This window comes from Piliocolobus tephrosceles, chromosome 5 (assembly GCF_002776525.5).
Source record: "Piliocolobus tephrosceles isolate RC106 chromosome 5, ASM277652v3, whole genome shotgun sequence".
Classification (NCBI taxonomy): Eukaryota; Metazoa; Chordata; class Mammalia; order Primates; family Cercopithecidae; genus Piliocolobus; species Piliocolobus tephrosceles.
In genome coordinates, this window is record NC_045438.1 from 58595647 (window position 1) to 58619524 (window position 23878).

Sequence of the window (23878 nt, forward strand, 5' to 3'; positions counted from 1 at the left end):
CGGGCGACTTCATGTTAGAGACACGTGCAGCTGATCTAAGTGCCCATCCTCCTCTGTAACGTAAAAAGCCCAACCAACACGAGATGGAAGTCTGATGTCTACTGTGGCATTTTAATATAGGGAAATTGGTATGTTTTTAATAGAACCTAATTACCAAAGTTAAAGAGTAGGGTCAGGGAGAGTTTTGGAAGTGCTTTCTCCCATATTCATTCCATCAGAAAATTTAGGTCAAAGAAGTTTTTTTTAAAAAATTGCCACACTGCCCAATTGTTTTTCATTTCTTAACCTTTGGGTTTTTATGTGAGGATACTAAGTAGTGTTAATAGTCAGAAGTTAATTTTGCTTGCTTTTGTAATTCCTGTTCTTATTTCAAGTTCCCCCTTTCTTGCTTATATTCCTCTATATAAATAGTAACCTGGAACACTTGACATGATTAAAAATGTGTAATTTATTTGCAGAACTTGTAATATTTGGAATTGTAAAGGGGTGTATTAAAGAGTTACCTAGCAATAGATTTCAGCCTTTCTCTCCAGGAAATAATCTGTTTTACACAAACATGAAAAGTTATAGCCCCACCCCTTACATAAATGCATTAGTAGAAATGACTGCCAGGGCAAACCGCTGCTAATGTGCATGGTCGGTATATGTGTGCTGTGCTTTCTCTTCCTGTAGGCAAGGCAGTTTCCCCGGCATGAACCAGAGTGGACTTATGGCTTCCAGCTCTCCCTACAGCCAGCCCATGAACAACAGCTCTGGCCTGATGAACACGCAGGCGCCGCCCTACAGCATGGCGCCTACCATGGTGAACAGTTCGGCAGGTAACCTCGGCAGCTCTGTGCTCCTGAGCCCCTCCCTCTCCCCTCTCCCCTCTCCCCTCTCCTCTCCTCTCTCCTCTTAGGCATCGCCAGTGAATCTGCCTAAACAGCCCGAGAAGGTGGATCAGTTGGCGAAAGTGGGAATCATACTACTTTTCTGCTTCTCAGAAACTCGCTCCATCTATTTAAGACTTGAGAATTACATTTTATGTAAATTATTTTTATTCAGTCTGTGTTTGTATAACAAGTGGACATATTTCAACTATTATTGGAGATTGTTAAATATACACACTATGTTCTCTTTCTCTTTGGGAATTATTAGTGTTGGAAGATCCTCAAATTCTCTCCATTGGGTAGTGATGGAGACAAACATTTCGAATTCGTATTTCAGGGGAAATTGTTGGAAGGGCAGAGCAAAGGGGGTTTGAAGTAGTTTTTATATTTACACCTTAACACCTCTAAATGTATGCTTGGAAGTAGCTGCTTCGTAAGTGCTCCATGCAGATTGTCTCTATTGGGAAACTGTTTTAAATGTTTCACGATGTTTAGTTATTTTAACCCATTTCATAATCTCAACGGTAGCATTCTTAAAAGTCATGCCTGATGAGTGCAGTGGATGAGTAGCCAATGTGTGGAAAACATCTAGAGTGTCTAAAACTGTGCACATCTCCCATGATCTTAGACTCTGCAAGACCCTTCAACCCCCTCCTCTAGTTCCATAATTACCTTAAGACAATGAGTGCCACTTTTTACATAAAGTGATGTGTATTTCAAGCGACCTGTTACTCTCTGTCACATGTTAGAATGGATCTCACTGGAGGATTCCCTCCTTCAGAGACTGCAGAGAGTGGCTTAGCCAGTGTGTATCCTGTGATGCCCCGTGATGCATTAGGAATGCATGGGAGAGCCAGAGCCTTGGTTCTTTCTGATGACATTTTTTCATTTCTTCTGCCTTTTGCCTCCTTTTTCGCCTCTCTGTCTTTGAAAGGCCTCCCCAGAAGTTCATGTTTCTCTGTCAGATGGAACAGGCAGTGAGAGGCTGGGCTCGCCTCCTGTCTGAGCTGCATCATTGATTTCTAGGACCTAATTAAGGGCTGGCATTCCGTGATGACTTCTCTTGAAAGATTTGTGAAAGAGGAACACGTAGACATTCGTGGTAAAAATGAAGGTTTTTAAATAAATAAAATAGCCCTTCCTGATGCTGCATTGAGTGCTTCTCCATCACAATTTGGTGGGTGTTTTACATTTGAGATGAAGGTGAAAAGCTTGCAAACAGCCTGTTAGCTGGAAGCCGCCTCTTTCCCTAACCAGTGCTGGCCCAGGTAACAGAGTATTGGGTTGTGACATTCTGTTTTGTCTGACTTGCTGAAATAAAATTACTTCAGAGCATTGAAACCACACAATCAGTTTTCACCTACTATTAGCAGTGCTCATTTTTCCCTTCTTCCTTTGGACCCCAGAGCCACAAAAACAACCAACAACAAGCAGATGGCACAGTGCCCTGCCTCAGAAGATTTATGTATTCCTAAGGAACAGCCAGCTTAATGGAGATTTACAGAGAGGGTTTCTTTCTATTATTATTATTCAGATAATTCGGCTATTTGTTATTCCATGCAGAGGAAATCTGTTCAGTGAAAGGCCATCCATCCTCACGATCTTTTGTATGGGGTGGTGGTATATTTTTTACTGCATTGTACATTTTGAAACATTGAATTTTTAATAATTTTAACATTTATCCAGTTTTCCTCTACACATTGATCTGATTTTATCCCACCATTATTAAGTGAAATGCACGTCAGAGGAGGAGTGGCCATTTAGCATTGGCTGTGCACCTAGCGGCAGGTACACGTGAATCTGCTGTTACTGCGTCCTGATCTCTGAGAGAGACAGGAGTGGCACAGAGCATTACAGCACAGCCCTGTGAGCATCGGGATGCGCGAGTGTCCACCTGACTGCACAGAAGATGGGCCAGAAATGGTGGGATCCCAATCCCTTCACTCTCCTTGGTTTGGGCCCATGGAGATTAATTACCAGTGATAACAGCAAAGCATTTCTCCATCAAAGTATACTTTTGGAGAAAGCGAGGACAGTACAAATGATGACCAGGTCTGGTGGTGGAATTTTCTGAACCTCAGCAGCCAGTGCAACTGGCATTCCAGCATGCTCTTCGCTGAGTTCAAACAACTGTGTTGTAGACAGTGTACGGGGCCAAAAAAAATCCTCCTGTGTAGTGACAAATTGTTACAGGCTTCAGTGAGCAAGTAATTATTTAAATGGAGTCAGTGTGAGTATAAATGTGACAACTATTTCTTCACTTAAAATGCCAAGGGAAGTAGGATGGTAAGCAGTGGGAATTTTTCCCTCTAAAGAGCTTTTTTTGGTTTTGTTTTGTTTCAATTATTTAGATTAAAAGGTTAGAATTATGTATTACTGGGGGCAAAATTACAAATCATGTATACCCTTATTAAATACACTGTCATACAATACATGTATCTTTGGTTAGGTTTTACTTATTTGTGTTGAGTTTTATAATATTCATTAGTCATTTACACTTGTCTGCATATAAACCATCGTCTTAAAGTGGACATCTAAATTCCAAAAAATATATCTCCCATCTGTGGTTCTAAGTTTGCCTCAGCAGACGTTACTCCACAAAATGTAGGGCATTTCTCCCACTGCCACGTATAAATAGTACAGGAGCGGCCATATGTGCCGCTGGAACCAGGCTTTCTCACAGAGAGCCCTGGGCACCTTCCAGAAATGAGTCCTTCTGCTAACCTAGCACCGCTCAGTCCCAAACGCAAAGTGTCCTGTTAATGCCCTGCCGGTACAGGGTATACCAACTCCGGTAGGCCTTTACAAAGAAAAAGACAATCACACTACCACAGAAAGTGAGAACCTCCTACCTCCGGACCTCCTGCAATGCTTGTTAAAACTACCGATTCCGGGGCTCCCTTCAGAATTCTTTTTTTTTTTTTTTTTTTCCCCCTTCAGAATTCTTGAGGGGAGTCCAGGAATCCTCATCCCTGACCACCTCTGCAGGTAGTTTTCATGCATGCAAGCTCAAGTTTGAGAAGCGCCAATGTGGCAGTATTTCGCTCAGCAGTCTCCTGGCAGATCTGCCTCCAGCTCTATGGGGCATTAGCTGTTTACCAGATGATTTGCTGTTTTGAAATTGAAAAAAAAAGAAAAGATTCACAAAACTACGCCTAGAATATCAGTCTTCCAGCTGGATTACTGTTTTCTGTCTTGGGACTTCAGGGCCTCTCACAAAGGAAGGTTTGGGTCTTCAGCACCATTGCAAGGGGCTGGTTGTCCGGGGTGTTGGTAGAGGTTGCTGAGGTGCTCACTTGCATACTTGCTCTAAGGTAATGATTTCAGGTAAATTGCTGCCCTCCCCCCATATACCAAGGACTTGATAAAAGGGTTTTGATAAATTATGAAAACCAAATCTCTTAAACTGGGGGAAAATATATCCTGAGATTATGCCAAAGTATGTGGACGGCTCTAGACTCTGTAGGTGGCTGGGGGAGCTGCTTTCCTTGGAAAGCCGCCCGGCATGGCCAGTGTCCTGGGGGTGGCCACAGTGAGGAGGGGCGCTGATGGCAATAGTGGGGTATGCAGGGCCTCCAGGGTGCTTGTCGGCCCCACCCTGTGCCGTGGAGGGTCCTCCCGGTCAGGGCTCTCAGGGCCTTGCATATCCAATGAGAACAATGCGTCTCGCCAGCCCTTCTCAGATCCTGTGTGTGTTATCTTCACAGTGGACTTTCTGTCTTGCCACGTGTAAACATAGTCATGAACATCCATGGGATGTACATACATAGATCAGCTCTCTGTGTTTTCAAAAACAAGAAATCATATATTTTGCAGTCTGGTATATTACCATGAAAAGAAAATAACTGTGCATTTCTGACCTATTTCACCATCTTCTGGGAATGATTTTGCGGACTTGTGAGGAGACTGAGTAAAGGAAGTGGACGAAAGCAGGCATGAGTGTTGAAGTTCGGTTTGACTCATGTCATATGTTCTTTACATTCCTTTTGAATATATTAAATCCAGTGTGGAATAGCTGCCTTAGGACCTTGACCCACACTTACTTTAAGAAATCGTTCTAATTCTTAAATTTCAATGGTAAAGCCAGAGGCTGGTGCTTAAAACGTATTTACAGTACTCAAGCAGCACTTTCTGCAGTCACAGATTCTTTACTGCCCCTTTTTATGTCTGAACTTTACATACTGGATTACTCATGTCAATAGGAGAAAGAACAGTGCCTTGATTTAACACGTCCTTGTAATAGTAGTGGTCCTTCTCTTCTGGGAAAGGAGAAAAAATAGTGCCCCTGGAGTCCCATTGCCTTGGGAAGCATATGGCTCTTTTCAGTGATTCATTGAGAGTTCTGGTAAGAAGTCAAAAATGAGCATTTCAATAAAAAGAATAGTAAAAACCACAGTAAGGAAAGACTTTCTAATCCATTTAGTTAAAATAAACCATATATTTTATAAGGTAGAAATATTAAATAGAACTATTTATTACTCTAAATTCTATCCTTACTTATCTCTCAAAATAATAGAACAGTGCCACTTGTGATAGTTTTTCTATTTGCACACCCCAAATGCCTGTTTTAAAATATATAATAGAGAATGAGGAAATTTGGGGAATTTCAGACCAACAATATGTTTATATTCATGTAAGTCTGATTTTCAAATCAGTGTAAATTGTCAGTAATTTCCATAATACATATTGGCCTAGTTCTGTATGCTTACAAGTTGCTTTTGTGTACGCTAACACATTTAATGCGTAAAATAGAATCTTACTATTCCCGCCTTCAAAATAATATTCATACATAATTTATTGTAAATACTGACAAAACTACCACTTAAAACCATTGGAGAAGCGCGATGCCACAGAAGCCATGTGCCCATGACTTTACCGCTTTCTCTGGAATTGTTTTGGCTGTCATTCCTTTGAACCCACTCTGAATCAACTAGCCAGGACGTGTGGACTCGCATACATAAGCCCCTCTTTTCGCACTCATCCTGCTCTTTTATCCTGCTATTCTTCTGAACAGGGTGTTTTTTAATGTACAGGTTTACTAATTCATATCTCGTTAGACCCCAGAGACAAAACTGCGTGGAAGCAGTCCAATCCACTGCTTTGAACAAGGCGGTCTTCGTGGTGTAATCTCTCTCAGCTGCTTGAGGTTTCACACATTCACAAAAATAACAGCATTTTTAGCTGATCCCAATAGATTTTTCTCTGCAGCTGCATCACTTGAAAAAGCTTTTTGTTCCAGTTCTTAAAGTCTAAGTATTGAAAGTAATTTGAAAAAAAGAAAAACATCCCAATTATGATTTGTGTGTGTTGTGATGACTTTAAGGACTGACTGGGCTGCAAATGGGCTTTGAAAAGCAAGCCAATGTGCCCGTGGAAAATACGGGATTTCAAAGTGTATTGTTGAGTGTGCTGATGTAAACTCATGGGCACGTGGCAGGGTAGGCTTTTTTGGCAGGACCTATGGTCTCAACCTGCAGTGATGCTAACGATATTAGCAAATTAGCACCACAAAGCTTGCCAGCTAATTCACCAGAGCCTGCTCACTCTCTCACTGCTGTAATTAAAACTAATTATTTTCTAAAACATAGTAATACATGAATATGTGCAATAATCATTTTGTAGTGGGCAATCTGCAGAGCCTTTTTTAAAGCTTTTTTTTTTCTTGGCACATTACGCTACATGTGTCCCGTCTTGGTTGAGCCAGCACTTTGATTTGCAGAATGTAGAATGGGCCCTGTTCATCAAACCTCAGGTTTATTTTCATCTGAAACAGGCCTAGTTTCTGGTTCCCTCTCATGTATAGGGCTCATCATTCTGTCCCCTCTCTCCTTCCCTCTCTTCCTCACTCTGACTCTTCACATCTGGTCGGTGCCTCACTCGCAGCCCCTGCAGCCCAGTGTTGTGCAGATGGTTTTCACAGTGGGGTTCTGTAGAAATTCAGCTGTTATTCCCTGGATAGCTACACTGATTCCTTACTCTAGCCTTGTTCTTCCATTAAAAAGAAATCTAACCCCATATTTTTAACCAGAAAATGTCTACTGGTATCTGCAATGAATGTGTAGAAATCAGTTGTTCTTTGGTGAACCTTTCATGCTAAAGCCTAGATAGAATTGATTGGATTTCTGAGCCTAGGGCTAGAAAATGTGGTGTTGCCTCTGGAGCTGCTGTGGGCCTCTGACCTGGGCATCGAGCTGCTGTCAGGGTTGATGACCACAGGCTCTCAGACTGAAAGGATCCCAGCACAATTGCAAAGTAATCAGAAATCCTTTCCTTCAAAAATTTATTTCTCATTATATTGCTTTTGAAACCATCCGCTGTGATTGTCTTCCCTTATTGTTGACTAGACCACATGCAATAGATAAGGTTTTCAAAAGAAACACTGTGAAATGTCAAATAATTTTGCAAACTATAGATTATTTGCACCTATGAAATTAAGAAGGCGCTAAATCCTCTAGTACCTAGGTAAAAAATATGCACACCCAACATTTGCTTCCAACTCCTGATTAGTAATTTAAACATTTGCCTTATTTCCACTTGTTGCCTACTCTTTCAAAGGTGTAATAATTTTGAAAAAATAATATTGACATAAGTTGACCTTCAGTGGTTTGGGTCTTAAGCATACAGAATGACTGCCCTTTTTTTTTTTTTTTTTTTTTTTTTTTTTTAGATAAAAAAGGATTTTGCCAGAATGCGGTGCTGTTTGCATTTCAGAAATTAATATGCTCCCCATTACAATTTCTTTTTTCTTTTTTTCCTTCAAGGGAAATGCAAGGGCCTCCTGCTTCACTCTGTAACTTGTGTTGGCAGGAGTACAGTCTGACGAATCACACGTATAATCCTAAACTCTTTCTCCTGTTTTCGATTAGCATCTATGGGTCTTGCAGATATGATGTCTCCTGGTGAATCCAAACTGCCCCTGCCTCTCAAAGCAGACGGCAAAGAAGAAGGCACTCCGCAGCCCGAGAGCAAGTCAAAGGTACTTCCTTCCGCCTCTGCACGCAGTGTGGGGTCTGCCTAGCAAAAAGCTGCCATGTTGTTCTCTCTTCACTGGTGTTGGCCGCCACTTTTTTTTCCGTTTCGTCTCCTCTGCATGCCTTCATTTTGTGCAACATGTTTGTAGTCTTCTTTTCTTTCCCCAGCCCCTTCATGGTGTGGATCTGAAAGTTACTAGTTCTTATGGCATTAACTCACGGTTGGGGGAGAGGGGTGGAGGGACAAGACCCACCTAAGAAAAATGCTTCGGGGTGGGGAGAAGTAGGGGTCCTGCCTGGTTTCGGTACTTGCAGCCATTTCCTCTGCCTTCGGTTTATAGCTTCCTGTTTTGGCCGCCTCAGCAACAACAACATACTTAATATTTTGCTTTCCTGCCTTATTTGATAAATAAGGTGAACAGCTTTTTTTTTTTCTTTCTTTCATAAGGGGTAACCCATGCTTAGCATTCCATGTAAGCTTGAAGTAAGCATGGTGGCGTACTGGCCTTCTCCAGCATCCAGCAGACTTACCCAATTATACTAATTAAGAATGTTGTTTTAATACCTTTATCTATGTGTGGTTTTGTGTGTTTGTTTGTACATGTCTTTATATATATATAATATATATATAAAAATTAGTTTGTTAAAGTGGATGTACTTTTTGTTATTTTAAATAAAGTTTGCCCTACCTTTGTCATTTTTTTTTTTTTTTTTATTCCTCTACCACAGGATAGCTACAGCTCTCAGGGTATTTCTCAGCCCCCAACCCCAGGCAACCTGCCAGTCCCTTCCCCAATGTCCCCCAGCTCTGCTAGCATCTCCTCATTTCATGGAGATGAAAGTGATAGCATTAGCAGCCCAGGCTGGCCAAAGACTCCATCAAGCCCTGTAAGTGGCTCTGGTTTTTTTTGTTTTTTTTGTTTTTTGTTTTTTTGGGGTTTTTTGATAATTAATTAATTCTACTTGAATGCTTGCTTGTTTATTTGTTTTATAAGACTTTTTCTTCATTATTTATCCATGGAAGGGTTTTCTTAATAAATAATAATATTAGTGACAAAATGAATAAAGTTTGCGTGCATCAGAGAAGTTGATTTCTGGTAATGAAAAAACTGTTATAAAGAAGCACCTCTATACAAAGCATGCGAGTGTGTTAACTGGGTCCAAACTCCTTCACACAGTGACTTTTTTAAAATGTCTAATCCATTATGCACTTACAGAAGATTTTTCAAATGCGTTACTTCTCCATTTATATGGGAACTAATAGCAGCCATTGACTGAATGATAAGTTTGGCCCCTGACCTGTATTTTGCATGTTCTATCTATTTCAAAACTGCCTGCCTGAAAGAAGTAAATATTCAATCTGGGTATGGTTTAGCGTAACATCAGCCCTGCTTTATTTTCAACCCATTTGTCTGAAATTAATAAAAACGTAGAAATGTTAGTATGTGAATGCATTTTTAGTTTAATAATGTGTACCGATGTTAGAATCAGTTGAAATAGAACAGTTGTATTCTGCACAAGAGTGCTGATAATCTTGAAATTAAGTGTTGATTTCTGTCTGTATGATAAATAAATTATAACAAAAATGCCATGGATGTATCAGGGAATTTTGTAAGCTTCAATGTTCTTCTGACCCTAGAAGTGGGCCGTTAGTTTCCTACTAAAGAAATTCTGTACCATTAGAGAAAAAAAAAAAGTAATGGTGCTGTAGCAACCTTTATTTTACATTCATATAAAGCATCAAAAGATCTTAAAAAAAAAAAAAAAAAAAAGCCTTAACATGCAATTACTTGCCAAGAAGGCTTAATTAACATGCTCATTTCTGTAAGACGATGTATTGACGAGCACGGCTCAGGAAGGCAAGTTGGAGGCAAGAAGACCCTAGCTGTGCAGAATCTGGCAATCTAGTCAAAACCCCAAAAGGAGGCTGCTATTAATTATCCATTCACTGGTTTAAACAGATAGAGCCTGAAGGCTTAAAGAGTTGGTTGTTCTAGTAAATGTTTGTAAAATTCACATACAGCTCTAGGATAACCAGCATTTTCCCTTTCAGAGCAAGAAAGGGCGATATTCGCTCTTACCTTCTCTGTAGCTACATTTCGATTTTGCAGCACCCGAGATGAAACAGAAAGCGCTTCTAGGATGGGTATAGCAGACAGAGCGCTTCTAGGAGGGGTGCATCCGAACTCGCAGGAAGGGGCGCAACTCCTGCATTTTGATGTCTTTGTGTTATTCGCTTTGAGTCTCAGAAGGCAGACAAAAAAACTATGTTTTTCCCTCATAGTCTACCCTGGTTTTTTGTTTTGTTTTCTTTTTTTAATAGGAAAAGCATTCCTGAATCAGTAATGCTGTCAAGTTAACAGGTGGAATTCAGATAACTTTTCGAAAGTATTTGTGCATTAGCCCAGAGGGAGAATTTCAGAGGTTAAAAATAATAATCTTTAAAACTTAAGATAATAATTAAGGGCTGGGTGCAGTGGCTCACGCCTGTAATCCCAGCACTTTGGGAGGCCAAGGCGGGTGGATCACCTGAAGTCAGGAGTCCGAGACCAGCCTGGCCAACATGGTGAAACCTTGTCTCTACTAAAAATACAAAAATGAGCCAGGCATAGTGACAGGCGCCTGTAATCCCAGCTACTCGGGAGGCTGCGGCAGGCGAATCACTTGAACCTGGGAAGCGGAGGTTGCAGTGAGCCAAGATCATGCCACTGCACTTCAGCCTGGGCAACAGAGTGAGACTCCATCTCAAAAAAAATAAAAATAAAAAAAATAAGAATAAGAACTTATTAAAAACAAAAACTAACAATAGACCGTATTACATTGTTTAAAACTTTTCGTCTTGCTAATTTCATTGACTTATAAAGAAGGCTTGAATTAGTCACAATATTTTAATTCACTAGTTAAGATTATCTCCATCTACTGTAGGAGACTATCAAAATCTGACTTTCTCCTTTAATGTAAGACGATAGCAAACTGAATTATAAACTTTATTTTCTGATTATAATTAAACTTGAAATTGTATATTTTTTCTCAGTATTTCCATATATATGGTCTCTTCCTGTACCATAAATAGTTTGAAGAATTTGCAAGCAAACTTCTGGCTCCTGTAGTAGATAGGAACAAGAGAAACTGAAGTTCACAGTAGTGGAAAATGTCAGACTATTGCTCTGTGTTGAGAAAACAGCCGCTTTTTTGAATGAGGTGCTAATTCAAAAAGGGGAACAAAAGAGAGTATAATGAAGGACGTACCATTATCTCTGCTATCAAATCACCGCAAATACATGCAACCCCGGAATAGTTAACTGCTCTTTCTGAGATGCCACTTCAGTTTGGACTTAAAATTGCTCTCAATAGTGTCCTTAATAAAGCCTGTCTAACAGCAGGTCTGGAAAAGGCAAAATGATGAAGATGCTCTACGCTTTGACAGTGTACTGTGGACCAACATTGTTTTGTTACAAAACATTCTAAAATAAAAATAAACATTTGTCCATACACATACACATACACATATTACCAGGCATATGGTAAAGACTGCTGAAATGTAAATCTGCCTAAAAGACTTGAGGAAAATGTACTTATAGGCTTAATTAAAGTATATGCAAGGAAAACATTTGTGGCACCATAATAATGTCTTGCTGTAATTTTACAGCAATTTCCATTCCTTTTTCTTGCCTCCACGAAAGTTTCACAGCAGTAGGATACAATTTTTACAACACTGAAGCAGTACTAGGTAGGCCTTAGTGACTGGGAAAAGTGAACCCGTCTTTCTGAATGGCAAGGTGGTTTGCCCGCTGTCAGTGGGAGGAGTGTAGATGAAGACCTTCATCCAAAACCAGTGTCTATGAACAAGGACAGTATATTCAGAGCCTGGTCAGTGATGAGAGTGATAACGTACATGCTCTTTATTCACTAAGTCTTTAATTGCCCTCTATTCAGACACCAAATATTGGCTGTGGTCATTGTCTGCCCAGTATGCGAACCTTAAGCTGGGGTGGAGGCATTGAGTGCTGGCAGCGGGCGCAACCTCGTGCTCAGCCTTCAGCCTTACTAGACTGTGCCCACGTTCACTCCGCACCTTGCTCGGTGAAATCCTGTTTATAGGATATTTGAATCAGCTGTTAATTCCTGTTAGCATGCTGCCAAGCTTTTCACACCCTTTTTGTCCATTGGAGTAATCATTCATGGGGGGAAGAAACGCGATCACAGCCCTCCAGCTTGCAGGGCACCATGCTAAGTGTTGGTGATTAACATCCACAGAAACTCTACCTTGTGGAACTTAGAATCTAGTCAGAAAAATGGGTGTCAGACAAATAATCACGTGCAAAACATACAATTTTACGCAGCATGTGACATAGTGCTGCAAAGGAAAAGTAAAGCATGTGGTGAAACTGAGGCCCTGGTTTAGCTTAGCAAGCCAACCTTGGGAGGGTTTTTCAGGATTTATCACGTAAACCGAGGCCTGACCGTGTCAGTTCCGTGCAGATTCATTCTCCTACATTATGGTGCCATAAAAATGCTTTTTAGAAGATGTAAAAATTATGAAACATAGAACTATTCTATTAGAAAGTATCTTCATTTAATTTTTCCAATGTTATGACAACAAATTGAGATAGGCACAAGTTAATTAAACTTAAGTTTATTTAACCAAGGAGAGAAAAGTTAATATATAGTCAAACTGCGTCCATCATTTTCTCAGGCCTATTCCAGCTTGTAAGAATCCAGTCCCTTTAGAAGCAAGAACAAGCATTTCTGTGCCCCATTGCTCAGTTCTTGATTAACTATTCATTCAGAACCATTCCCCAGTTTCAGTTTAGAGAGGACCAAACCAGGAATGGCAGATGGATCTTACAAACAGGATATTGGTTGAGCTAATTGGAGAAATTTTAAATTGAAATGATTACTTTTATTTGTCTTATCTTTCAATTGAATCTCAAACTTTTACCTCAGTTTTTTACAAATAAAATGCAAGAGGGAAGTTGTTTTACTGTTAACTGATTATAGATTATAATGCCTTTTTCTTCATGTTTTTATTTCAAATTTTCACTTTTGAAAAACGTTAGACCCATTTTTTTAACTGTTAACTCCCCAAAGGAAAAAAAAACCTCTATACTAAAATTTAGAAACCTCTTAATAATAACTGTCCTGTTAATAAAAAGAAAACTCAATACTACAATTTAGGAACTGTCCCATTTATTGTCCCATTATTAATAACTGTCCCATTAATGACGGCAGAGCTTCTGAGGTGCCGTCCAGATGAGAATCTTGTGTGAAGTGGGTTAGAGCAGCCTCTTTTCCTAGTCAAGTAGGCCTTGGGTACAAGAACATGAAAAATAAGCTTTAAAAGCTTATTTGGATATATAGTTTCTATATTCTAAGTGTACATATGGGTTTATAGACATATATATTCACACATATATGAATATGTATACATACATATTTTAAGCTCTTATCTAAAGTAGTTTTTAAGTGACTTGAAGTTTAACCTCAGCATCAAAGTATATTCTAAAATATAAAACAACTATTTTTTATCATTCTACATTTTATATTGACATCAGCTGTATCACCCATTACATATTTGATAAAGATGTTATGCCTCAGTAATTCTGAAGCCGAAGGCTTAAAATCTCAGCCCAGTGACTCTAGAGAATCACGTGTTAGTTAAAGGGACAGCGGGGCCTCACGTGCTGCATAAGTTTCATTCTCGGGCATCCTTTCTCAGGGACCTACTTTTACTGGAGATCATTCTGCTAAATAAGGTAACATCTAGCCTCAATGGCAGCCATGTTATTTAACCCCCCACATTTTCAGAAATATGTTTAAAATTATGTTAAGCTAAATAAAGAAAAAGGATAAAAACTTAAGAATTCTGTCTATAATAATTGCTCTGTATTGCAAATAATAACCTAGGTATGCATAAATAAATGAAGTAAATTATTGTTCCAAGAAATCTGTATTGAGAACTGAGAAATGATTTTGCACAATAACCCTAGTATTGCAAATATTGTAAAGATTTTTACAAATATAGCGATATAAAAGAAAGGGAAGCGATACAGTTGCCCCGCCTAGGGCTGAAAGTGTCGCCTCCAGATTATGTAATCCACGGAGTAGGCTTCAGGTGTTCAGAAATGGCAACTCTTGATATTTTAGTGTCAGGTAAAAGCAGATACATAGAAACGCAAGAACTAGAGTATCAGTGTAAAACACACGAGCATATAAATACATAGGCATAAAAATAAATGTATATGTTTATCCATCAATCCCAAAGCTTTGGTTGACCCTTAGTTTATCTTAAAAAAAAATAAAATAAAAAAATAAAAAGAAAAGAAAACCGAGCTTATAGCTCACACCACTGGTTCCCGTGACTGGAAATCTACCTTACACTTTTCAGCAAGCAGCATGTGGTTGCTCATCCTCCAGGTGCTGTAGCGTTTTAACCAAGACACCCTTTAGCCATTCTTGTTTTGACAAGGAAAAGTAGGAGTCTATTTAATGTTTTGGGCTCTATAATATCACATGTAAAAATTTTAATTCACTGTGATCACTCCATGAGCTAGAACCCTTTTGTTTTTAAAAATAACATGTGTCACTGGAATTTTGCCTTCTGGGATTCAACGCTTATATCCAAAATGGGCTTTGTTCTTTTTTGTTTTTGTTTTTAAGTGTATAAAGGGGGAGTTTGGGCCTTTTATTTAAAGTAAAAGTAAATTCCTAACTAAGAAAATGTATAGTTTGTGCCTGAACTAGTAGCCTTCATTCCTAATTGTTGTGTGATAGCAGTAGTTTTTAATCTCTTCTCTTCTTGTATTTGTTAGCTCATTACTTTTTTCTCACCTTCTTCCCTCTCCGTCTGCCCACCCATGCCCCACCTCCACATGCTGCTTCTGGGTACTAGAAGTCCAGCTCCTCCACCACCACTGGGGAGAAGATCACGAAGGTGTACGAACTGGGGAATGAGCCAGAGAGAAAGCTCTGGGTCGACCGATACCTCACCTTCATGGAAGAGAGAGGCTCTCCTGTCTCGAGTCTGCCTGCCGTGGGCAAGAAGCCTCTGGACCTGTTCCGGCTCTATGTCTGCGTCAAAGAGATTGGGGGTTTGGCCCAGGTAAGAATGAGTGAGGGAGGAAAAAAGGAAGCATTATGGATAAGTTCTTATGGTGTCTTTTTTTGAATGTGTGGACTCATTTTTTTTTCTCACAAAGGAAAAGCTAAGCCTGTGTGAAAGTCACCTTCCTGCAACCCATGTTTGTGTGCTGTCAGGGAGCACTAGGGGACCCTGGCTCTGCCACCAACTCGCAGTGTGACCTCAGCAGGTCATGTACTTGGACCTCAATTTCCTCATGTATACAGTGGGTCAGACTAGATTTTCCTGTAGGTTTCCTTACAGCTCCAGAATTCTCTGGAATCTGCCAGTAGTTCATAGTAAATACTCAGAAATGTTTTACAAATGACTGAATTAATTATCTGTGTCAGATATAAGTCACATTTACTGCTTCCCTCTCTCCAGAGCAGGTTATCAGAAAATTAAGTCATACTTGTCAAACCATGCCCACCATAACTGGACAGTTAGGAGGGCCAATGCTGTGACCTCCAGCGGGCTAGGCCTCAGGTGTGACAGGGGAGCTGCCTGGGGTGCAGACTTAAGGACCTTTCCTCTCTGCACCTGGGCTCCTTTGCCTTCTACCCCTCAACTCCCCTGACCTTTCTCCCCTGCACCTACCCTCTTCTGACATGGATTTTTTTAGAATCACCAAGACTGCTCAAACGATTAGATTTTATCAACCAGCACAGAGTAGATACTGTGTGGCTACTTCCTTACTGTGACTGTGTCCACAGTGTATATAACCAGGCTGGGTCTATCACGAGACTCTCCACGGGCTTCTAATGAGGATTGCTGGAATGTAGCTGGGTTGCATCTTTGTCCCCACCCCATCATGCTCTTTACCTCATGGGCATCAGATGTGGTTGGGAACAGGTGCTGCCACCACACAAAGCCTAGCTCCCAGCCTTCCTTCTTAGGTCACACTGAGCAACACCCGGCTTGCCATTTCTGCAGTAACCCAAAGACCCACGGTTTGCAGCCCTGCATTAAGTGGCAAAAGAGGGCGGTGGGCATCTCCAGGAGCATCCACAACTTATGCACCACCAAGTACTAAGTAAATGGTCACAAGGGCTGTGTGAGAAAGTTTGAATCCAGAAATTCAATATTTCATTGAAAACCACTGTCCCCTTACCCCCTCGCTTGCCACACAACACAGGAGACATCAAAAGGCAAAACCTTCTCCAAGTTATTTGCAAATCCTCATGTTTCATTCATATGTTTAACCTTTCATAACCTGTTCCCAAGTGGGAATCAAAAGGTTAAAATTAATGCCTCACATCTTGATGTCGCATTTCAGGAGTTCTCTTTCTTTCTTCTCCTTTTGTGACTGTGTTGTCTCCAGCCTAAGCCTCCTTGAGTAAGAGCACCGCACAGGAAGGTGTGCGCCTGCCCCGTCGGCGGGGCTGGTGGCCAGTGGCATCGCATCAGGCTTTTTAAGTTGGGGGCCGTCGGTCCAGGGGCTCATTCACCTTCGCACAAGGTGCTGCTTTTGTTTTTGCCTGATACCCCAAGCAGTCTTGGGGTGAGGGGACGGGTACGGCCCAGAATCCCAGGCCCACTTCTGAGAGCTTGCAGCTGCTGGAATGAACACTCTCACATCACTGCCCAAAAACCTAAATTGCAAAATAGTGCCGTTGTTGCTTTTTAAACGTTTTGACATGCCCTTTTTCCTTAATTGGAGGTGGAGTGGGATAAGTGTGAGGTGTTGGGAGACACAGCGGGCAGAAGGACCTCGGAGCAGTGCTTTTTCTGTTGCCATCAGCAGGTTCCCTAATGGTTTTATAACTGTAAATGCTGCCTATGCACTCCTGAGTGGGAGTAATGAGCATTAGTTAAAAGAGGCAAATGAAAAAAAGTAAACCAAGACATTAAGTGCTCTTTTTGTCTCCTGGCTTTAAACAAGCCACTTTGCTGCAAACCAATGATCCTGCCGTGTTTTTTGCTAGGTTAATAAAAACAAGAAGTGGCGTGAGCTGGCCACCAACCTAAACGTTGGCACCTCAAGCAGTGCAGCGAGCTCCCTGAAAAAGCAGTATATTCAGTACCTGTTTGCCTTCGAGTGCAAGATCGAACGTGGGGAGGAGCCCCCGCCGGAAGTCTTCAGCACCGGGGACACCAAAAAGCAGCCCAAGCTCCAGCCGCCATCTCCTGGTAAGTGGCGGCGCTGCAGTCACTGGCCCAGGAAAGCCTAGGCGCCTGGCCTGGGAGGTTCCGGGAAGGTCGTTCCACAGTCAGGCCAACAGAGAACTCGGGACCTTTGAGAGGCGGGGGTTCCTGCGTCGTTTTGTTTATTTAATTGGACGCCCATTGACAGTTTTAAGGGATGAGAGAATTAAATCTGGGATGTGGCCATTTCTGATTGGCCCTTGGAAGGCACCCCTTCTTTTGCTGTACCTTAATCAAAACAAGTTTTTGAATTCTGAGCCATATACGTTTATTCTTTATACAAGTATTCAAAAAGATTACATCTACCTCTACACAAAATAAAGATCCCCAGTGGCCTGTTTGAACACTTGTGCACTTCTAGGAAATGCCACCCTGCAGGTTTGACAGCTCGAGCGCGCCCACCCTCTGTCAGAAACCCTCAGATTTGAACTTTACCAAAATGAAGCCTGGGCTTAGTTTCTAACGTCCCCTGCCCAGCAAGTTCTCACTTCTAGGGTGTTTAGCAAGCTGTCGTGGTAAGGATCCACACAGCCTTGTTTTGGAAACAGGTGGTCTTTTGCAGCCTTGTCCTGGAAGTCAGTGGTCTTAGGAATGGGTGCAGTGCTCGTCACCAACACGCTCACAGGCCAAGCTGCGTCAGTGACACCTGCCGGCTCCCCTCCCTCCCCTCCCCACTGACAGAGACCCTTCCATTCCTTTCAGCTCCCCTGCTGGCCTTCGTTCTACCGTTCGGGTTTCAAATTTGAAATTACAAAATCATACGTTCTCGTAAATGCAATAGTAGAGGGGGGAAGACATTGGCACCTTAGTGCTGGGTGGTGACCTCACTCCAGTAGATCCGACCATTCTCTTATCTGCGTCTGGCTCCCAGTCAGTGACCTTCAGCACGTAGCCTCACTGTTCCTGGTCCCTGTCTACGAGACGTGGCTGCACCCGCCGCTCCTGTACACAGCTTGTTCTGAGCGTGGCTGGCAGCCCACGTTTCCTGGGCACTTCCAGTGTGCCGGGCCCTTTTCTAAGTGCTATCATTTCATCTTCACATCAGTCCTGTGACTTTGATACTATTTTAAAATCCATGAGAAAATGAAGGTCTCGTGGAATCTAAGTACCTTGCCCAAAGCCAGCTAGCTGGGGAGTAGAAGGTCTTTTCTGGGGCATCTGGTGCTAGAGTATACATGATACCCACCAGACACGTCTGCCTGTGTTGAAAATACCTTTGTAACACATGAGATGTTTACACATAGCAGCCAGAGCAAGAAGTTATTTTGCTTTTAATGATTTCCTGTAGCTGCTGTCTGGATGGTAAAGCTGATAGCCAAGGTTCCTAATCAAGGGATCTCATATAAATACTTTGTGGGCCCAAACTGCACTTGTAGTGAGTATACCTAGAATTACATCCGTAGGCTCTAAAAACAAGGAGAAATCCTCGCTAACCTCGTCCTTAAAGATTCAAAGGCTTTGCCAACTCTGGTGTCCCTTAAAAACTGGGAAATCTAATTTTAAAAATCTCACAACATTACATCCAGTTCACAGAGTAAAACAAGCTGCCTGTGAACAGCTCTGAAACTATTTTTCCAAAATAAAAACCCAGTGGGGCGTAGGGAGCAAAGTGGTGATGTCTGCAAAGATCTAAGGGTACATTTTATTTGCCAGGAAAGAACTCGTGTCACTGAATGGGCTGCCCTTGTGTATGGAGAATAGCTCTCCCAGTGTGCATCAGCTTCAGGACGGGGGCCCTGCTGAGGCGTATAGATCCTTCAGAAAGTGGAGGGCCTGTTCTCTTAACAGCCAGCCCTTCCCTTTTCCCCTTGTTTAAACTGCCATTTTTATGGCAACATTATCATTTTAACTACACAAAAGAGCTTGGATTGCAGATGGACTCCTGGTATACATTCTTCTCAGTAGTCCAGAGGGAGCCGAGGTCCTGTGACACAGGAGGCAGTGGAAGGAAAGCCTCCTGGTCTCGCCCAGCCCCAAGAGCACGTGCAGGGGGCTCAAGGCACACACAGGCGTCCGGGGATCTCAGGCGGAGGCACCCTGGTCTTTAGAAGCCTCTCGATTCAGTGACACCCACACGGCAGGTGGCCTCTCCAATTCCAGTCCCATCATTAGGGAAATGGTCTTGGAAACATTTTTGTTGTTAAAGGAAAATAAAATTATTCCCAACTATTGGCCATGTTAGAGTCTTATTTATTACAAAATTTTTAAACACAAATTTACAGTAAAAATTGATGTTCTTTGAGTCACTTTTTCCCGGAAGAATATAATTGTAGTGTGTTTTTTCTTGTTTTTTTTTTTTTTTTTTTTTTTTTTCTTTTTTTTTTTTTGAGACAAGAGTCTCGCTCTGTCTCCCAGGCTGGAGTGCAGTGGCTGGATCTCAGCTCACTGCAAGCTCCGCCTCCTGGGTTTACGCCATTCTCCTGCCTCAGCCTCCCGAGTAGCTGGGACTACAGGCGCCCGCCACCTTGTCCGGCTAGTTTTTTGTATTTTTTAGTAGAGACGGGGTTTCACCGTGTTAGCCAGGATGGTGTCGATCTCCTGACCTCGTGATCCGCCCGTCTCAGCCTCCCAAAGTGCTGGGATTACAGGCTTGAGCCACCACGCCCGGCTGTAGTTTATTTTTTACCAGCACATTCAGGCAGACTAAATTAAAAGATTCTGAAGAAACATTTTAGACTTTTTTCCCCCAGCCTTTGCTCTGAACCAACTAAAATCCTAAGTCTTTTTACTGTATTCTAAGAGCACTACAAGTCATCTGTCTCTAGTCAGATTTTGATTTGGGGTGCTAATACAGCTCTAGGCTTCAATTCTGTTAGCCTCTGGGAGGCATAAGCCCCTTGGCTCCTGGGGCTGCACCCCACACATCACTGCCAAGTTGCCATGTGGCTTCTCACACTGGGTATCTGGGTTCCTGTCTTCCAGCCACCAGAGCAAGTCAGTGATTGAGACTCCCAGGTGAACCGAGGCAAGGGCTTGGGCTATGGTTTGTCTTTAAGGTGCCAGTGGGGATCTTGTTATAAAGCATCTAGAAAAGGGTGTGGGGGATTTCCAATGAGTGCTGTAGGAAGCACCTCCCCAGATGGCCTCTGCAGCCTGTAAGCTGGAGATGGGGAGGGGAATGGAAGGGACCAGGCTGGGAGAAGTGGGGCAGGGGTGGGGCACAGAGCTCCACGTTCAATTAGTAAGTCTGTAACCAAAAACCCATCCATCTTGGCTGGCAGGTGGCTGACTGAATTTCTATTATTAGCTGACAGGTGATGTCACAAAACCTGTCATGGATCCAACTAGGGAATCCTCAGTGGAAGATAAATGAGAAAGGGGCTCAGGTTATAAACAGAGGTGCCCTCTGGTTGACCTCTAGTCACTGTAGACCTGGGACATATCAGCTCTTCCTTCTCCCCACCCTACTTCCCGCAACCCCGCCAGAACTAGGGCACCAGGTTCGTGCTGGGTAAATTATCTTCCCAGCTAGGAGCCTGGCCATGCTGTCTGAAGTGTGTGAATGTACTTAACCTTCAGTAACCTTTCCATTGTTTACTTTAGAGTATACATTTGTAGCTTCTGGCAAAAGGTAGGGATGTCCTAGAGAGCCTGCCAGCCTCCTCTATTAATGGAGTTACAAGAGGTTGCATTCATTTTTTTTTTTTTTTTCATGAAAGGAAAAAGAAACACTGGCAAGAGAGATTTTTCCTTTTTTTTTTTTTATTAGCTATAAATGTGAATACTTATAAATAAGGGTCTTTCTGAAATCAAGCCTTGCAAGTGATGTTTCCAAAGAAGCTGTCGAGGCTGTAGCGGAGCCTGCCTGAATTTCTGAAGCAAGTCGTTGCTCTTCTGTGGCATTAGGCAGGCAACCATGTCTGCAGGACGATTACCCTTTTATATCTGCAAAAGAGGAATTTCTTCCATTATTCCGATATACCTTTTTAACATGCATTTCCAGGGTTTTACGCAAATTCGGTTTGTAAGTACGAGTGAATACATTTTTCTTTTATACCTACATTAGGCATCTACATTAGCCATCAATCTTCTCCATATAACATGCGCCCATGGCACACGTTTACCTATGTAACAAACCTGCACATCCTGCACATGTATCCCTCAACTTAAGATCGCAGTTAAAAAAAAAAAAAGGAAATAAAAGCTTTTTTTAAAAAGTCAGTCTTCCCGGCATCTCTGAGAACTTCTCTAAGTCATTCAGTGCAGGGTTCACAGGGACGGATGTTACACAGTGTTCAGCTCTGTTGGCCAGCGTTCATTCCAACCCAGGCCAGGGGCTGAGCAGACCTCATCTGGCTAGAAATGTCTCTGTCCAGCTGAGGCTTTCCGAGTAGAAATAATGTACTCCTTTCAATTTCTGACTCCTTTGCAGTGTCCTCTGGAACCTCTCGTGGTTTGTTTCACCTCTGTTGCCACTAAAGTAAAATGTGAATAATAGTAATTGTAGTGAGCCTTGGGAACGTCATAGGGAAAGGTATTCTACACAATAACATGGAAAATGTTATTCACAAGCAGCAGTAATCCTGCCATTTGTTCAGGGGGTTCTGCACTTTTTTACCATGAGGGCAGGGGTTGTTGTCTTTCTTGTCAGTTTGGTCCACTGGTGTATGTGGGCGTAGAAGAGAGCCTAGACTATAGTAGGCATATTACTCATTTATTAAGTATTTAATTCACACATGAAACCAGTATCTATTGATGATCTAGCATGCTAAGGACTGCAAGAGATGACAGAGCAGGAGCCCTGCAAATGTTACGTTTTTCCCTCGAGGTGAGGTTAGTGAATTTTTCCCAGAGTCCCACATAAGATTTGGAAAAAACCGGTTCAATTCTGTTATTATAATGTAATTATACTTAAAGCCAAATCTCAGCACCCTGATAACATTTAAAAACTCCAAACCAGTATGACTTGTGCTTTTTGATAACAACTCTGATTTCATAGGTCAAAAAGTGATGCTATTAATGACAGAGCACAGACGCATTCAGATGTTGAGAAGCTGTTGAAATGACATAAGGCTTATTGTCAATTTGTGTCCTTGGTTTTCATCTTAAACATTTCACGTTGTCTAAGACCCAGAACTAAGTTTCCTAATTTTGTTTCTAAAACAGCACAATAATTCATCGAGTTGATGCACCAAAATTTTCATCCCATTTATAAAAATGTGCATTTAGATTATTTCCAGTCAAGACAACGGTGAATAAATACTCTTCTGCCTAAAGCCTCTTTTTTATTAGATTATTTTCTTGGGATAAATACCCCAGAAAATAAGTATCCAGTCAAAAGATATAAATGTGTTTTATGGCTCACAAATGAAATATATTTACTCAAAATCTTCTTTACTAATTTTTACTGTAAACAATGTAAGAGCAATGAATTTTACAACATCATTATGGTGTCTTATTTACATTTATTTCTTTCATCTATACGACTAGCAAGGCGGCTGGGCTTACTTGGTAATCTCTGGATTTCTTCCTGTTTTCTCTTGGTGCTGCTGCTATCAGCTAACTCGGGATCCTTGCAAGGCCCACAGACCCCTCAGTCAACTGGCAGCAATTCCATGGCAGAGGTTCCAGGTGACCTGAAGCCACCTACCCCAGCCTCCACCCCTCACGGACAGATGACCCCAATGCAAGGTGGAAGGTATGTTCCGATAACTCTATGAGCCATACAAAGTCACATTTGTTCATATTTTAGTTTTCTGGAGCAAACTTCACAGAGAAGAAATGGTATTTCCTAGAGAGTTTTTAAATGTTGATGACTACCAGTTTTCTTCATGTCATTTATTTTGGATGGTTTTTGCATTTGCACATTTCAAGATTGGTTCATCTTCTGAATGTACTGTTTGGAGGTAACTCCCGCTGTATCATTAAGCTTTCGTTCCTTGCATCTCTTCAGAAGCAGTACAATCAGCGTGCACGACCCGTTCTCAGACGTGAGTGATTCATCCTTCCCGAAACGGAACTCCATGACTCCAAACGCCCCCTACCAGCAGGGCATGAGCATGCCCGATGTGATGGGCAGGATGCCCTATGAGCCCAACAAGGACCCCTTTGGGGGAATGAGAAAAGGTACGTGCAGAGGGGCCTCCGCCCGGGCATGGACGAGTGGGCATTCTACTGTCTGCCGTTCCACAACAGTTTACCTTTCACTCGGAACACCTCAGGCTGCCTCGGTGTGGGTCCCAGGTCCCCATCCCACTCCACTTGTGGCCTTGGGAAAAGCAGTTAGCCTCTTTGTGCCCTCATCCTGTCCCCAGCTGGCCTCAGTGCCCTCGGCCTTTTCCCCGGCACATAATCCCTGTTTCTGGATACCTGCCACCTCCTCACACACACCAAGTTACATTCCTTATCTAGAAATTGGGAAAATAATAGGACCCACTTCCAAAGGCATGGTGAGGATTAAGTTCCTGCACACAGAGCTCAGACAGGAGTGGCTGGCAGCGGTGGTAAGTAAGCATGCGCTTCACGGCACCTGGCATGGTGTTGTGCTAGTGTGTGCTGGGCGCTAGCTCGTGGATTGTTAAATCAGAGTCGCTGCCCACCTTCAGGGAATCACAGACTCCCTGCCTTCTTAATTCCTGGGAGGAAGCAAAAAATAAGCACAAATAAGCAGTTAAAGATTGTGGTTGGTGGAAGACAGGAAAGTGAAAGGAAGAAAGAATACAGATAGCAGTGGCATTGGGTGGCGCGGTGGGAGAGAGGGAGAGCGACTTAGACTGAGTGGTCGGGAGGGAAGGGCCCTGAGAACCTGTCATGGGGATGGTGGCAGGAATGAG

General features: G+C 42.2%; 1 protein-coding gene across 5 annotated transcripts in view; it reads left to right on the forward strand.

Annotated features, from left to right (window-relative positions):
- Window positions 1–23878, forward strand: part of ARID1B (AT-rich interaction domain 1B) — a 440617-nt gene that overhangs the window by 396707 nt on the left and 20032 nt on the right. For 2 of the 5 annotated variants that reach the window (XM_023206079.3, XM_023206078.3), the window contains 7 exons: window positions 673–818; window positions 7736–7845; window positions 8570–8728; window positions 14733–14942; window positions 16886–17090; window positions 22605–22743; window positions 22999–23171. In XM_023206079.3, the coding sequence (XP_023061847.2) occupies window positions 673–818; window positions 7736–7845; window positions 8570–8728; window positions 14733–14942; window positions 16886–17090; window positions 22605–22743; window positions 22999–23171 (1142 nt within the window). The remainder of the gene's footprint in view (window positions 1–672; window positions 819–7735; window positions 7846–8569; window positions 8729–14732; window positions 14943–16885; window positions 17091–22604; window positions 22744–22998; window positions 23172–23878) is intronic. The other 3 variants (XM_023206081.3, XM_023206082.3, XM_023206077.3) reach the window with 2 other exon arrangements.